This window comes from Diuraphis noxia, unplaced genomic scaffold, assembly GCF_037042655.1.
Source record: "Diuraphis noxia isolate RWA-SAM2 unplaced genomic scaffold, SU_Dnox_SAM2 contig0004, whole genome shotgun sequence".
NCBI classification, from domain to species: Eukaryota; Metazoa; Arthropoda; class Insecta; order Hemiptera; family Aphididae; genus Diuraphis; species Diuraphis noxia.
This window is the reverse complement of record NW_028301714.1, coordinates 23,575,104-23,590,938: the sequence shown is the minus strand read 5'-3', so window position 1 is coordinate 23,590,938 and position 15,835 is coordinate 23,575,104. Positions and strand designations below refer to the sequence as shown.

Genomic DNA, 15,835 nt, shown 5'->3' with positions numbered 1-15,835 from the left:
TGATGAGCATTTCCACGTGCAATTTTACAACATATTTATCGTTTATCACTCGTAAGCTACTAACTTTAACTTTATATCTACGTTGGTATTACTCAATAATTTATTATTATTTTGTCCAAATATTTTCCGTTTACTAGTAGGTATATTGATTATTTCTATTAAAAAAAAACTCTTACGCTGTTGTAGTACATAATGCCATATATTTATTTAAAAATACAGAATGTTTTAGTATTGTATTAACGATTATTATACATAATAACATTTTTTTTTGAATAAAATGCTCTCTGACTGCCGAAACAATAATTAATTTAGGTTAAACTGTTTAAAACCAAAGAATGGTCAACAAAATGTCAAAATATGTATCATTTTCGTTTTTATAATTATAATAATTACAGATTTAACTTATTTATTAAATGCCTACCTACAATGTCTCTATGATTAGTATACAAATCAATCTTATTATGATTATTTGTTTTATAATTTATTAACTGAGATTTGTATGATTTCGTAATAACAAATCTATTTAAGTTATACTTTTGTTATGTTTATATATGTCTAGACATATTTTGTTAGGTACGTCTCACTTTAGACTTGATTTCTAATGGTAACGGAATGTCTTCTTTAGTTGTTTCTTCCAAAAATTCTGTATAATTTTGTTTGGTTTTGAGCAAAGCTTGTAAGTCATTAATTCTAAAAAAGTATCATGGATAATTATTTTGTTAGTATTATTATCACAAATATAAACATTTTAACATTTTAGATTTTTGCAACAACCTTCAAACAAATTACAATTTTAATATATGGTTATGTCTTACGTAATGCATTTACAAAACACAAAAAGAATTTTTGAATTTCTGGGAAATGTGGGTTGTAGTTCCTTAGCCCCGCTGACTATGTGACTGAAGTATTTTAAAACATTAAAAATGGTTCCATGTTAGCAACAAAAATGGTTGTTTCTTAATAACTAGATTAGATATTATAAAAATAGTTTAGCACGGAGCCACGGAACAAACTTACGTTTAAATTATTTACGGTCTGTTGTTGAAGTGTAAAAATGATAACACCACATGAAAGAGAACTTTATCGATGTCATAATTTATATATATATATATGTATTTTTTTGATATTAATACTTATTATTTTTTAATAAATGAATGAAAAAAAATCTGCGAACTAGTGAATAGAACCATTTTAAAGATTTGAGAAAAAAAAATAATACTAATCGATAACGATATATTATTAGATTCGATTCGTTAAAAAGGAATCTAGATCAGATTTTCAGGCCCAATGTACCAATCACAATTTGATACACGCTTGCATGTAGAAAAGTCACAAAACCCTTGCGCACACGTAGGCCGCCGAAGTTCTTTTTTCAACTTGACTACAGTATAGATTAAGTTCTTTTCTACTTATAAGGATTGTGAACAGTTGGTAAGGCTTAGCCTTTGTGAATACTTTCTTCGTAAACTTGTTCTGCTGCGCAACGCCGTTTTCATGTATAAAATATTACGAGCGGTTAGGCGTCCTATTAAGATAGCCTATTGGGATAGCATGTTATCGCTAACTATAGGAATCTGATTAAAATAAGCAATGCAAGTATATGATTCTTTTGCAAATTCCATAAGTAAATATAAAAACCGTGAGCTTATTCTGGAACATAACCTGATGTGTAATTTACCAGTGTACCTAAGTATATTATGATAATAGTTTGTTTTAAAATTACTATAATATTATAATGGAATTACAATATTTGAAATATAAATTTTATTTTGATCAATAGTATAAATCGCGTAAGTAAATTTTTGATGCAGGTGTTTATTTTGGTCTTTAAGTAGTAATAAATATTGCAGGATGTTAATTAATATATTTATTGCTGTTTTTGCTTCACACTTTATTTCGTTATGTTTAAGTTTAATGAATATTTGAATTCAAAACGAATATATTAAATAATTTTAAATAAAAATGTATCGATAAAATGATTTGATTATTAAAAATTTATCATTATTTCAATTTTAGCGCAATATCAATATTATTGCAATAACTATTATATTTTTATATTTACTTGCTTAAACTAATTTTGTGCCAAATTAAATATATTTTCGCTTTATTTATTTATAATTGTATAGCCACTATAACATATATCAAAATATTCAACAATGAAGTATGTCATATAATTATTACTTACCGACTATTTTGATTACTTACTCTTGTTCATTGAATGGCTTAAAATGATTTGGCAACGTTTCAGCATTTTGCTCATTTAGTATTTGACGGATCATTTCTGTAGCTGCGTCTTCTTTGGCTTTTTCTTTTTTCGAACCTTTTCCTTCAACTACAAATAAGATGGAATCAGAATTTTATAAATCTATCCCATTTATATATATATATATATATAGAGAGAGAATTGATTATTAAATGTAAATTATATTATTCATTTTTATTCAATAACTTCCTTTATAAAATCTAGGAAGGTTGAATTTTATAGAATGATTTTTTTTCCGTCACTCAAACGGTGTTAGCATGCTATCAAATAACAGCTAGGAAAAAAATTTGATGAAGTACATTCAAACTTTTTTTTATAAGCTTGAAAAGTAGAAACATTGTTTAAACTATATAATGATGGATGAAATATCTTATTGGTACGAAAGTTAATTTGTATTCGTTTGTCTGCGTGGCATTTGAAATCGAAAAACGAGTTGTTTTTACGAAAAATTAATTAGAAAGTAGGCTATTGCGAAAAAAAAAACAGACGAGAGAAATAGAAAACAAATTTTTTTCTCTAATAAATCGCGCACTGCAGTCTGTGAAAAGAAATATTATTACATTTTTTCAGGCTTGGTTGTTGGTATGAATCGAAATAAAAAACGACTAGATTATTGTTTAAAAATGCGTCACGTTTATGTCTTGCTAGTACCTACCGTAGAGTCCGTACAGAGTGCAAGAATAGTTGTATATAGTTTTGTAGCTGGTGACATCGGTGCCGATGATACGGTAAGTGGGCTTAACATTTAAATCGATGATTCTGCTGTTCAATATTTCAAAAGGCGACCAGGGTATGGAATTAGCTTCTTTATTGCCGTGGCCTTCGTTCTGCAATCGAAAATAACGCAGTGCATTATAATATTCCACTGAACCGTTGAAACGGTTAAATTGTTTTGTACAAATATAATAATAATAGAACATCGATGTGAGTCGTCTTTGCGGATTTGCAGAAAGTGCATTATGCGCCGACCTTATTCGAACCATGTCCTAAATGCAGTTATCCGATTGAGTGGTACCGCCTAGAATTGTCTCTATAATCTACAAACAATATTCATGGGTACCTAATGTATGCGGGATGATGCATCTCGCGTAAGAATCACTTTATATGTTTTTGTAAATATTTCTTTTGTGTATGTAATTTCAATAGTCGAAATTTTTTGTGTTATTTTTTTTTATCGATAATATTATGTAAAGTCTGTTGAATGACAACATATACAATTTTAGTTGCACACTCTGAAGCAAAATGATTTTCAGACTATACATTATGGATCTATATAAATTATTAGAAAAGTAGTTTATTAGTTATATATAAGTAGGTAAGACAGAATAGTGAATTAATATTTTGAGCGGTATCCACTTTTCTCCGTTCATCAAAACTTTCACGACATATAACAACTCGTAAATTTAATTATGATTTGTGAACTACCTGATCATGAGAGGCTGAAACTAGTGTATATTAATTTTTTTATTTGGAATCTAGCCTTATAGCTCGATATAGGATAAGAATAGTATGCGATATTCGAGTTTTTTAGCAAGCGACATGGTATGAATCACACTACTCCACATTTCGCTCAATTTTATAATATTATAGCATATTAGCTGAATCTAGCTGAAAATCTAGGAAATTTTTAGCAATTTTTTGATATTATAATTATAAGTCCTAGTGCAGCGGTTCTCAACCTTTTCATAGTCACGTACCACCTACTCAATTTTTAAATTTTTGCGTACCACCTGACCATTATTTTGCTTATTAATAATGTATACGTTTATGTTATATGTATAGCATTTTGTTTATAAATTAAATTTTTATAAAGGTAGATTTTCTTCGCTTACCACCATGAGCTTTCCGCGTACCACAGGTTGAAAACCGCAGTCCTAGTGTACTGTGCCGGTGCCAACTTGATCGACACGTGTAAATTAGGAAAAAAGGATTTTGCGAACCAACGGATGGCGATAGAGTTTCGGAACCAAACGTGCAAATACATGCTAATTGCATGCTAAATATTGGCCTAGAAAAGAATTTGAAAATAGATGATTTTGATGTTTGGGGGGGGGGGGGTCAGAGACACGTGTCTACAGCCCTCCACCTATTTTTCGATATCACCCTTTAATTAAAACGCATGTTAATTATTTGCCAAAAAAAATTCGAAATTCCAATGGAGGGGGGGATTGGGTATACGTACGTGGACAAATCGAAGTCAGCGAATCTAGCTTTGTGGAATAATTTGACCTCTATAGCTGGGCACCCGTAAGTCACAGATTAGATTTAGCACTTGGTATATTATATTTTTTAACGTATAATTTAAAACTAGTTCCTCTTTTCCAATATTTCTAAAAACTTTTTGAGCATTTATTTAAAATGCGAATTTCCGAAAATCATTTCTTATTGCATACCTATCTAGATCATTATAGAGGAATTTCTCTGTTCCAAATTTCAAATTCATATGTTTTGTAGTTTTTGAGATGCAGTGGTCAGCGAGTGAGTGGTGTTTGACATTTAAATATATATTATAAATTATGCGCTATGTTAGAGAAATATAAATTCGTCGTAATATTATTTCACGAGAAAAAAGACCTTATTGTTGTCGCTCCTATAATTATTATAATTCTTTTGCATATTCGTTGTTCGAATCGGTTATTAGGTACCTATCATCATTACTACTACCATCACGGCACCACTATTAATACTAATACTAATATTACTAATATAACTACTATTATTATTGTTTTTGTTCACTCGTGTATAAAATAATTATATTGCTATTCGTATACGTCATCCGAATGGGGTGTTTATCAGTGTCGTCGCGGTAAGCGCTTTATTTCGACGAGCGCTCATCCCAAATAATATTATTATGACGGTTGGCGATACGTGTCGTACCAAAGTCATGGTTCTGACCGTCGCCAATGCAATTACTCCCACCCCCCTCTGTAGACTATGATTTATTATAATATAATAATATACATTATTATCATTGTTTGCAGCCGTTGTGTAACAGACTAGCGCTTTTTTGTCAGCGATCGCGAGAAATATATCTACGATTCACGCGGCTGCCCGGCGACGATATTATTATGGACTGTTGGGTTTCAACCAAAGACATTGTTGTTTGTGACGTAGTTAACAATGTCACTTAAAGTATTATGCTAATTTGTCTACATAGAACGTAGAGTTTTCACGAACAAATCGATCAGAAAACGTACAGTGCTACGGAGACGTTCGCAGGAAATAAGCTCACCAGGTGTAAAATACTTTTGGTTATATGTACGGGAACAGAGGACTCCGGTCCAAGCTCGGATGGAGTTACTTTTAGGATTGAGGGAAAGGTGACTAGACCGGGTAACCAAACTCGTTGCATTTCCCAAGAAAAAAATAAATAGTATTGATCTTGACAATAGTCGAAAACATTTTCTGGTAACGATATGTCAGCTGATAGTGTATTACTGTAGTAGTGGTATACATATACTATATTGAACCGAATAATATACGTATAGCAATTTATTGCCTTAATCAAAATATGTTTTTCGGTTGGATACAAGATTTTTTGTTTCTAACTAGTTTTTCGTAAAATTTTCGTTGTCGTGGTTACTTATCAACAAAAACATATTAATGATTCATGGATTTTCATTGTAGAGGAACAATATCGAATAGTGTGCTATGTTTTTTTTTTGCTTTAGTTTCTCTTAAAATGTAATGTATCAAAAGTAATAATTAGGTCACCTAATGTAATTTTAAATTGACAACATTATATAGAGCCATTTGCATGGATAATCTCCCCGTAATCTTGGCCTGCTGTGATTTTGTTTTTGTTTGCATGGCGTGTGGATTGAGGGTCACGAGTCACGACGCCAATGTAAACTGAAGAACGATTAGGACGATAGGGAAAAAACATTATAACGAAAATACAAACACCAATTTTTTTTTCCGATCCCGAAAGGGGTCACCCAGATTCTATATATTATTATGTATACGCATATATTCCTTATTTTTATACAGAAATAATCTTAATAATATGTATAATATTATCGTAATTCGTAGTTTGTTATTCTGCAGCAAATTGTATTGGTGAAATTGAATGGTGGGGGGAGGACTGGATTTACAATATTATGGTTTTTCCACGGAAGAGGTCTCATTATTGTGAACGATGGTGGGAATTTATTGTGTGCTACAGAGGATATTTTGACAATAGCTATTATGGGTTGGATTTAGTCCAATTTTAGGTATGGCATACATTTTCTAAAAATAAGCAATAATACATCAACATATGAATTACAGTTGTATAATAATAATATGATAATCAAACATAATATTTAAATATTACGTGTATCTATTATTTGTTAAATTATATATTTAATTGCTTTTTCATTTGAAATACTGAATAATACGCAGCATTAATAAAATAAAACTTTTTTTTTATCTCTGGTATGAAAATATTACATAACTATGTACGTATTTAATCCAATTTGTAAACTATTTCAAAATTATAATATTTTTTCCTACTTTATATGCGTTATAAAATAAAAATATAATATTCGACAAACGCTAACGAGTTTTTAAAAAACGAAAATATTGTTTTGAATGGGGCTTAGGAGTTGTTCATTCCTTCCATCAATGTAAGTTACCCTCTATCTATATAGTAATATCATACACCTATGCGTCTTAAAAAAGTCATATGTTATATTATTATTAATAATCAAACCGTGTATGCAATTATAACGTTCAATAAAATTATTCTCGAGTTTGCGACAATATACCACCACCAGGTTACTCTGTTACCTATACGTTTCCGGGGAATTTAGACATTAATAGCAATATTATTATAATAATATAGGTATTAGATGCAAGTTTATAACACGATAGTAACTTACACGATGATTATTGAGCACTACACGCACGTTTATGGTTTTGAGACGACAAACCGTGTACATACTCGTATCACCCTAACAGTAGTTATTACTTATTAGCACCCTCTTGATTTCACAGCATAATTGTTCCATATAGGCAACGGGTGATATATAATTGAAAAAGCCCTGAATGCTCTTGAAAATATTTTTGTCATATAATAATTTTAGCTCGTTACAAAATACCATTTTCGAAAAAATTGTATTTTAATCGTTAAACCGGATGATTCACCAATCATGCTCATCCCTTTTTTTCTTTAATAATCAATTTATTCAAAATCTGATTTTTGGACTCTCTAAATATATTTAGAGATCATATTTTAAAATTCTATACCACTTAAGGAGTATCCTGTGGCGATACAAACTTTTGTTTTTCAAATGAGAACCGCATTTTTTCTGTAAATTATTTAGAGGATAATTTCTTTTAAACATTTTAATGTATCGAAATCAAAATTTGAACTGTTAGTTTCCTAGTTATTAAAATTTTTTCTTAGGATAATAGCCCTTAAAAATCGTTTTACAAAAGTATAAAATACTCGTACTATTGGAACTTGTATTTATGATACTTAACTCTTTTTTATAAATCTAAACCATGGACCTTTTAACACAAACTCAAAAATTACTTTTTTTACACACGTTTTGTGTTTATAGCGTTACAATTTTGATTTCAATACATCAAAATTCTCAAAAAATATATTATAAATAATTTATTATAAAAAATTGAGGTTGGCATTTGAAAAACAAAAGTTTGTATCACCACAGGGCACTCTTTAAGTGATACAAAAAATCTCAAGAATTTGAAAATATGATCTTAGACTTCTTCGAGTATATTAAAAAATTCCAAAAACGAGATTTTGAATAATTTCATTATTAAAGAAAAAAAGAGGTGAGCATGGTTGGTGAATATATGTAATATGTATAATGGTATAATGTATAATGATAACCCTGTACCTATGTATATTATATATTTTTTTATAATGTTTTGGATAACAATATACATTTATAATTCGATATTCCAAAGAAAAATTTATTAGGGGGATTTGGTGTTTAACATTTTGATGGGTGGTACGTAGTGACACAATACTTCAAACATTATTAACTTTTAAAATACCTATACTCGTGTCCAAAATTTGATTTTTACATAATATCTAAATACTATTGATGTATTGTTCTGCTTTAAAATTAAAAAATATATGTTTTCTTTAAAAAAAGTGAAACTTACAAAATTATAACAATAATAGATAATAAAAGAAAATATTTTTTTCTACAATAACCTTGCTATAAAATGCTAAAATTATGTAAAAAAAAAGCATTAAAACCTTTTTTTGACCTAGTTACACTAGAACTAAATTTTTGCCTAAAATAGTACTATTATATGTACAGGTACCCAATATGGCGTTTTATGCGGCTTTCAAGTTTACGTATACATAGAATATATTAATAATATTATTATTATACGTATCATTCGACACTGACGATTCTTATATAGTCACTGACAACCATAATATATCATATGATTTATACATAATAAATCCACACAAATGTGCACGCATTACAAATGTAGGTAGGTGTATACATATGTATACTGGCCTCGGGTTGATTGATGGTCGGTATGTTTTAGAATTTTTTTCCAACACTGTAACGCGCGGAACCCTTTCATGTAGATTTTCTGTGTGAATAATAATAATAATAAAAAAAGAAAGAATATTAAAAATGAATGATTTTTTTTAACATTTCACATTATTCTTTGCCACGCTGTATTTTCTTCGCGGATGTGCAGTGGTTGGTATATCCGAAATATACGTTGCCGTACCTATCGTGGAATATGTGTCAGATTGTATTCCTATCTTGTCCCGATAAAAATGTTGCTTCGATATTATAGATACATATTTTACTGATCACATATTATGTAGGTACCTATCTAATAAATAACAAACGACTATACATTGTCTTTTGGAATTTATTGTTTTACATGGTTTGCTGAAAGTTATCATATACGGTGGTTATAATCATAACGTTCTTAATTTTCTTTTTAGTTTATAATTTTCAAAATCCGTTCATAAGTATCGAATGATTCATAAGTGGATGTGAATAAAAAGAAAAAACTACTTGATTTTTTAAATGAACATTTTGTTCCCTAATTGATAGAACTTCGAATATTTGTATTATATTAATCTAATTTAACTTTAATTTGTTAAAACAACAATTAACAATTTTATTTTCAAGCAGCGTAGCTATTTAAGCAGTCGAGCTTACTTTAGAATCAGAATTAGAAAAAATGATTTCTGCCGAATAAGATAACAATATTGTTTTTGGGATATTCATATTATAATATAAAGTGTACATTATATCATTGAGTACTATTTTTTTTATATTTTTTTAAATATATACAAAATACATATTGTATAATATTATTGATGATGAAGAATGATAATAATATATGACATGAAATAGATTTTTTAACGGAGCATTGTACCTTTGTTCAAACGTAATACAATTTAGGAAACTAACTAATTTTAACTGTACAAAATTATCAATTTTTTTTTTATTAGAAATAAAGGCTTAATTTTGTTAAAGGTTTTTTATAATGCTCCCCATACATTTTAACTGACTTTTTAAATGTATACTGCATAATAAATTTAAAATCAAAAAGAACATTTTAGAACATTAAATGTCAGAGAGATTAACCATTTAGTTTAATTTTTATAAAAAAAAAAAGCATTTTATTAATATTCTATTGGAGTACTTCAACTGTTGGTTTGAATGAATTTGCAATACGATCATTGGTTTTGATTTTAAACGCTTCAATTCGTTCTAACCCATTAGAAAGTTTTTAAGACTGTGGCGCAGTAAACGTCACGTCGCGTTGCAATCAGCTGTTGCTGGGATTAAAGTTAAATTTGAATGGATTTATATTAAAAGTTTGTTCGCGGTGATTAATATTCTTTCGAGAAACAATATTTTCCTTGGTATAATATTTAATTTAATAATTGATATTTATGTTCCAAATAACTCGTTTTATTCGAGTTTCACGGTTTATATTTGAAATATAAACGCAACCGATCAAAATATGTGTTTTTAACTACGTTTGTCGTAATTTTTTTTTTATATTATCGGTGTTTCAAACTTTCTATACGGTTCTATGGGTTTTTAAAAGGGATTTTATAATTTATTTATTATACACATGTACATAAGTACTTAGACAAGTTGAAATGTACTAAATTGGCAACATGTTAAACTGACTTCTATAGCTTTTGAGATTTTGTTAAACTTTTAATTTAAAATTTTGTTACATTTTATTTCCCAGAAAGTGTACGAAAGTATTGAAATAACGAAGAACATAGTAAACACTACACTTTATCTAATGTTGTCCACTGTACGAATCAAGAGACAAATTTATTTTCTAGATCTTTTATAAGTTATTAGTTACGTATTGTTTTGTAACTGCATTTTTTTTTACCGAATAAAGAGTAGTTGTAATGAGGAATAAAAAAATGTCAAAATGATAAGCTTCTTCGTAGATATCAGCTGTTAATAAGTAAATGGGACGAATAAAGCTAAAATAACATTAGTATGTACATTACATTTACATTATTGTGTTGCATTTTTATAAAATTGTATATACTTAAGATTCAAAGAACGATAAAAAATTGCTGTTTGAAAACAAAACGATAACCCCGATAACAGAGCGTAATTAAAACCGTATTAAAACAAAACGTAATAATAATATGTTTTTCTTCCTACGTTATATCGTATTAGTATCCTCGTACTTTGTGGTTAAACATAATTGCGGATAATTATTATAAAATATTATAACGTTTTTTCATCTCGAATTTAGTGAGTTCAAACCAAAACCGTGGCATTTCAATAGAGAAGTTGAAATAGCTTAATACTACGTAATTGCCAACAGTACTGCATCCTAGACATTTTAAAAGTCAGGACACATTATCATGGATGTTTGACTTCCCATAAAAAAGTTGCACGAAGTAACATCCATGTTTTTAGAGTTTAAAAATTGTAAAGTTCGTAAAGGTTTTCGTAAATTTGATTGCCTACAGGTTTTTACTCGAACAATTCATTGTTACATCCTTACCTTTATATCTCTTTTCTTTTTTGTCATGTTTTTTTTCAGTTCCAAAGGTACTGTATTCGTCTTGAACTCTGAAAACGTAAATGTTATAGCTGATGATAAAAAAAAAGATATAAACGTTTTAATATTTCAATACCATCTAGAAACTTGTAATCACTCGGAGCATTTATCATTTCAATCACTGAACTATATCTTTCGATGATCGAGTCTATGGTTTCACTGAATAATTGCACCTTTCTTTTTTTCTCGATTAACGCTTTTTGTCGAATATTTTCTCGCTCTTCGTTTTGGGTTTCTGAAAAATGTCCACCGTATTAAGTATGTGTACCTAGAGTGACATATAAACTAACGTATGGGGGTAGAGTGGCCGAGCGGACTTAGGCGTCGGTTGCAACGCACGCAGTCGCCGGTTCGAATCTCGGTCACGGGCGGCATCGCTCTTTGGGCATTTCGCGATGTCTGGAGAGAGAGGCCGCCGGCCCCCAACCGGGCATGGCAGAAACCCACGGTTACCCATTCAAAATTCTGCCAAAAAAACCCACGAGTTAAAACCTTCAGTACCTTCCCCTATACAGTTCCCCAGGCTAATGACCTCAGTTGTCGAAGCCCTAACCATAAAAAAAAAAAAAACTAACGTATGTAAATATAAATACAAAATATATTTACTATAGTCGCCGTCCATTTTAAAAAACCTCGTCCTGTTCAACGAGTGGTCCATTACCGAGTCAGTTTTTTCCATCGTCAGCAATTGTCTGAGCTTGGTTATTAAATCATGAGCTATTTCTACTCGGTCCATTAAATCCTCCATTTTCTCGTAGTTTTCTTCGGTCATATCGTCTAATAAAATAATACGTTCGTTAACAGTGTTTATATGCATAACGACGTGTGTAGTGTGCATTTTAAATCGAGCATTTTATCACATCTCAAATATGAATAAATAATTTTAAACCATGTTTTTTGAACCGTTGACTGTCAATGTACAATTTTGTTATGAAGTTGTTGACCATGATAATCACTTTTCGTTTTTCAATTTCGTACGATTCAGCATTTTTTGGATCTTCGGGAATGTTTTGACCTTCCCATATTCGAAATTGACGAGTTTGATGGTAGTTCGAAGAAGTTTCACAGACTTCTTCTAGCTATATGTGTAAAATCAAATGTAAATTAATTGGTAATAATATTAAGAACCAGCCTGAAAACTCTACACACGATATGAGTGAACAGATGCTGACACAAGCGTTTTTGATAACGTTTAATAAACTAAGTATACAGAATGTCTCGCGAGGATTTACCCATTGCGATACCTCACAATATAATATGGAGTTATAAAAATTCTGGTTTTGTAATAAGACTCGCCAGGATAAGAACTAGTAACTACAATTATTTAAATTTTTAAATTTATTTAAATTTTTTGGTAAAAAAGTTTAAAAGATATATTTTAGATTCTGAACGAAGTGATGAATGTATTGATTTTACAACGATGTGTGTTTTTTTTTTGTGTCTGTGTACATCATAACTAGTCGAAATAATGCTTCAATTTCAAACTTTGGGGGTGGTTTCCGATGTAAAAGTGAATATCCTTGGTGCATTATAGAAGTCAAAACATTAACATTAACATTAAACCAGTTTTCGACCAAAATGATTTTTTTATATGGTTGTAATTCAAAAAATAATCACTGTAAATACTTGAAATTTCACCAAATGTTTATGTTAGTGTTATCTATATACAGTTTAATTTTCACAAATTTTTGGGTTATTTATAGACCACTGAAATTTTAAATTTTTCTGAAAATTTTCTTTGAAGTGTGGATAAAATTTTTTTGGCCCATTAAAAATACTTGAAAATTTAATACAAAGTTCCTCATATTTCCTCAAATTTCCTCATAAGTTATTCTTATAATAATTAAAAAATTATAAAAATACATAGGCACAATTTTTTTTTATTAGCATTTGAAGTTCAAATATTGACTTAATACGTAAAAATTACGGCAATTTTCAAATTATCTTAGATAGAAATTCATAAAAGTTTTTCTTTTTAGATCTAAGATTTGAAAATTTAATACAAGGCTCCTATCATATTTTTACAATAGCAGTTGAAAAATAAAAGAAATATATATCAATAATTTTTTTTTAAAAGCATTCAAAGTTTGAATTTTGACAAAATACATAAAAATCACGAAAATTCGACAATTATTTTAAACTAGAAATTCATAAAGTATTTTCCTTTTATATCTAAGATTTGAAAATTTAATACAAGGTTCCTAAAATATTTTTACATAAAATAAATGCATAGTCACATTTTTTTTACAAGCATTTTAATTTTAATTTTGACAACATACGTAAAAATCACGAAATTCGTAAATTATTTTAAGCTAGAAATTCATAAAAAATTTTCTTTTTAAATCTAAGATTTGAAAATTTTTAATAATCTATAATATATCCTAGACAGATAAACCGTCTCCGTTCAGAATCATTTTTTGTATACAATAAAATGATACCTATCATTGCATTCAAATTTAACCTACCTTAGTCAGAGGTCCACCTCACCCCCAATGTACAGCAGAGCGATACCCACTTACCCGCTTTTTTCATTTAATTATTTCCAAAAAAATCGATTATAGCTTTTTTGTAGGGTTTATTTTTATGAAAATATTGACGTTTCAACATTTTGTTTTCATTAATTTCCTGATTTTCAATATTTTTTCTATTTTTAAAGAAATAAAATAACTAGGCACACTGAAAGTGTTCGGCTGGCCGGTCGTACGAGAAAGCGCGCGGCGCGGCGTGTCACTTGTTTGATAATAGTATAAAGTTTAATAACTCGCAGTTTTTCTCGAAACTAAAAAAAGTTAAATATCTTCATTATTTTGGGAGATATTGCAAAGGGCAATTCCTCACGGGGCACCCTGTATAGAACTATATTATATGATATGATACGCGTATTAGTGTAGAATATTATGTCAAAGCTTTGATAAATTATTTATAGAGGTTTCAAGAAATTAACGGGAGAATAGCGGTTAATTTGTTTTAATTAGATTGGCATAAATTAGTGTATTCGACTAAATATTTTTGGCTGATATCAATTCTCTTTACTAATTATGATCATTATTTTCATCGTCGTAAAGATTAAATTAATGGATTGGTTCCATGCGCATTGTTTTGTCCAACTTATCCTAGTTTGTTTTAATTATTAAAATTTCAATACAACTATCTAATTACGATAGTTTAAACATTTTGTTGTTAATTGATTGTTCGTACATATAATTCATTTGCACTAAAATAACAACTGAAGTGTGTAATTGATCATAAACTATTTTACATACATTTCGTCTTTTCTTGAACCAATTTTATATTATTAGCTTTAGTAGCTAATACAGTGAATTGACCAAATAACAAACATAATAGTAAAAATATTATCAAGTGAATAAGTAAGCATTTATTATTATTTTAGCTTATAAGTAAGTCAAACAGTTTTTAAATACTACAATAATTTTAATTCTAAAATTCTCATAAATCACTTCAAAAATAAAATATCAATGGAAATCTCTGAGGCTGGCACTCTAGAATTAATATTCTTGCCTTAAATTTGATGATAAGTCAATATTTTAAATTAATAGTAAAACTAACAACGCAGAGTCGGCGCTCCTGAACGCGAATTTTCTAGGTTGACTTGTACGTTCGTGCAAACTTCATAAATCCTTCTAACGTATAGTATACGAGAAGGTAGATAAGTATAATATATTAATAATTGCTCACCTCATCAAACGCTTCAATGTCATCAGTGGTTGTTCTCACCGATGTTTTTCGACTTTCCATTTGGGAAATGTTGATGAAAAATGTTTATGATACTTGGAATGTATTAAGGTAGACACGCACTGCACTTTCACCGCCAATGCCAAACAAAACTTTCGTTGTAATTCGAACAGCTCTAAAAAATATTTGCTTTTTTATTTTTTTCATTGCTTTGTACATGGGGTGGTGGTGGTGTCTCCATAGTGACAGTTTTTTTTTCTTTTCAAGTTTTATGTACAACGTGATTAATACCTATAATACTATACATTGGAAATAATAACATTTTCAAGCGCAATAATTGACTGCTATCACACGGCGTCGGTGGGTACGAAACGGAAAATATGAAGGACAGGCGCGTGTTACCGAGTATGTTTGTCAAATGGAGCGGAAAAAGTTCCCGTTGGAACACAAACTCATACATACACGTGTGTGTATGTTGAAAACTTTTTGAGTGAAAAACACTTTACACTTGTTAATGACCTACAGAAACAATGCTTCTGTATGGGTCTTTTCTTGCCGAATGTGCACTACGCGTTATTATACAAGTTTCTCACTATGCTCTCAACGAAATTTTTATTTCGTTTTCATTTTGATTTACATTTTTTTTTTTTTTTTTTGTTATTATGTTTGTTCAATTTATTTCGTTTATCTGCGCAAGTTGTTATCCTGTGTAGTCAAATCGCCTTCAATTGCACACAGACACTTAAAACTTTTTGACGCGCTGCTTTGTTTCGTTTTAAAAATTTGTACTGTGCGAAGGCTATAATAAACGAACCTTCTCCCCCCCCATGTAAA

General features: G+C 29.4%; 1 protein-coding gene across 1 annotated transcript; it reads right to left on the bottom strand.

The window, feature by feature from the left end:
- Positions 1-283: 283 nt before the first annotated feature.
- On the bottom strand, positions 284-15,118 carry LOC149055871 (uncharacterized). Its single transcript, XM_089226406.1, has 8 exons — positions 15,005-15,118; positions 12,198-12,387; positions 11,915-12,085; positions 11,385-11,543; positions 11,252-11,319; positions 2,919-3,090; positions 2,206-2,332; positions 284-690 (listed from the first exon to the last, which is right to left on the bottom strand). The coding sequence occupies exons 1-8, from the start codon at positions 15,062-15,064 to the stop codon at positions 570-572; spliced, it is 1,068 nt and encodes a 355-aa protein (XP_089082532.1). The 5' UTR covers positions 15,065-15,118; the 3' UTR covers positions 284-569.
- Positions 15,119-15,835: the final 717 nt, after the last annotated feature.

Excerpts from the sequence above, each read along its gene's own strand:
- LOC149055871 (XM_089226406.1), bottom strand. The coding sequence starts at position 15,064 with ATGGAAAGTCGAAAAACATCGGTGAGAACAACCACTGATGACATTGAA. Across the intron at positions 11,320-11,384 it reads TGATTACAAGTTTCTAGATG|AGTTCAAGACGAATACAGTA; the intron begins GTATTGAAATAT and ends TTACGTTTTCAG. Across the intron at positions 3,091-11,251 it reads AAAAGAAAAGAGATATAAAG|AACGAAGGCCACGGCAATAA; the intron begins GTAAGGATGTAA and ends TTTCGATTGCAG.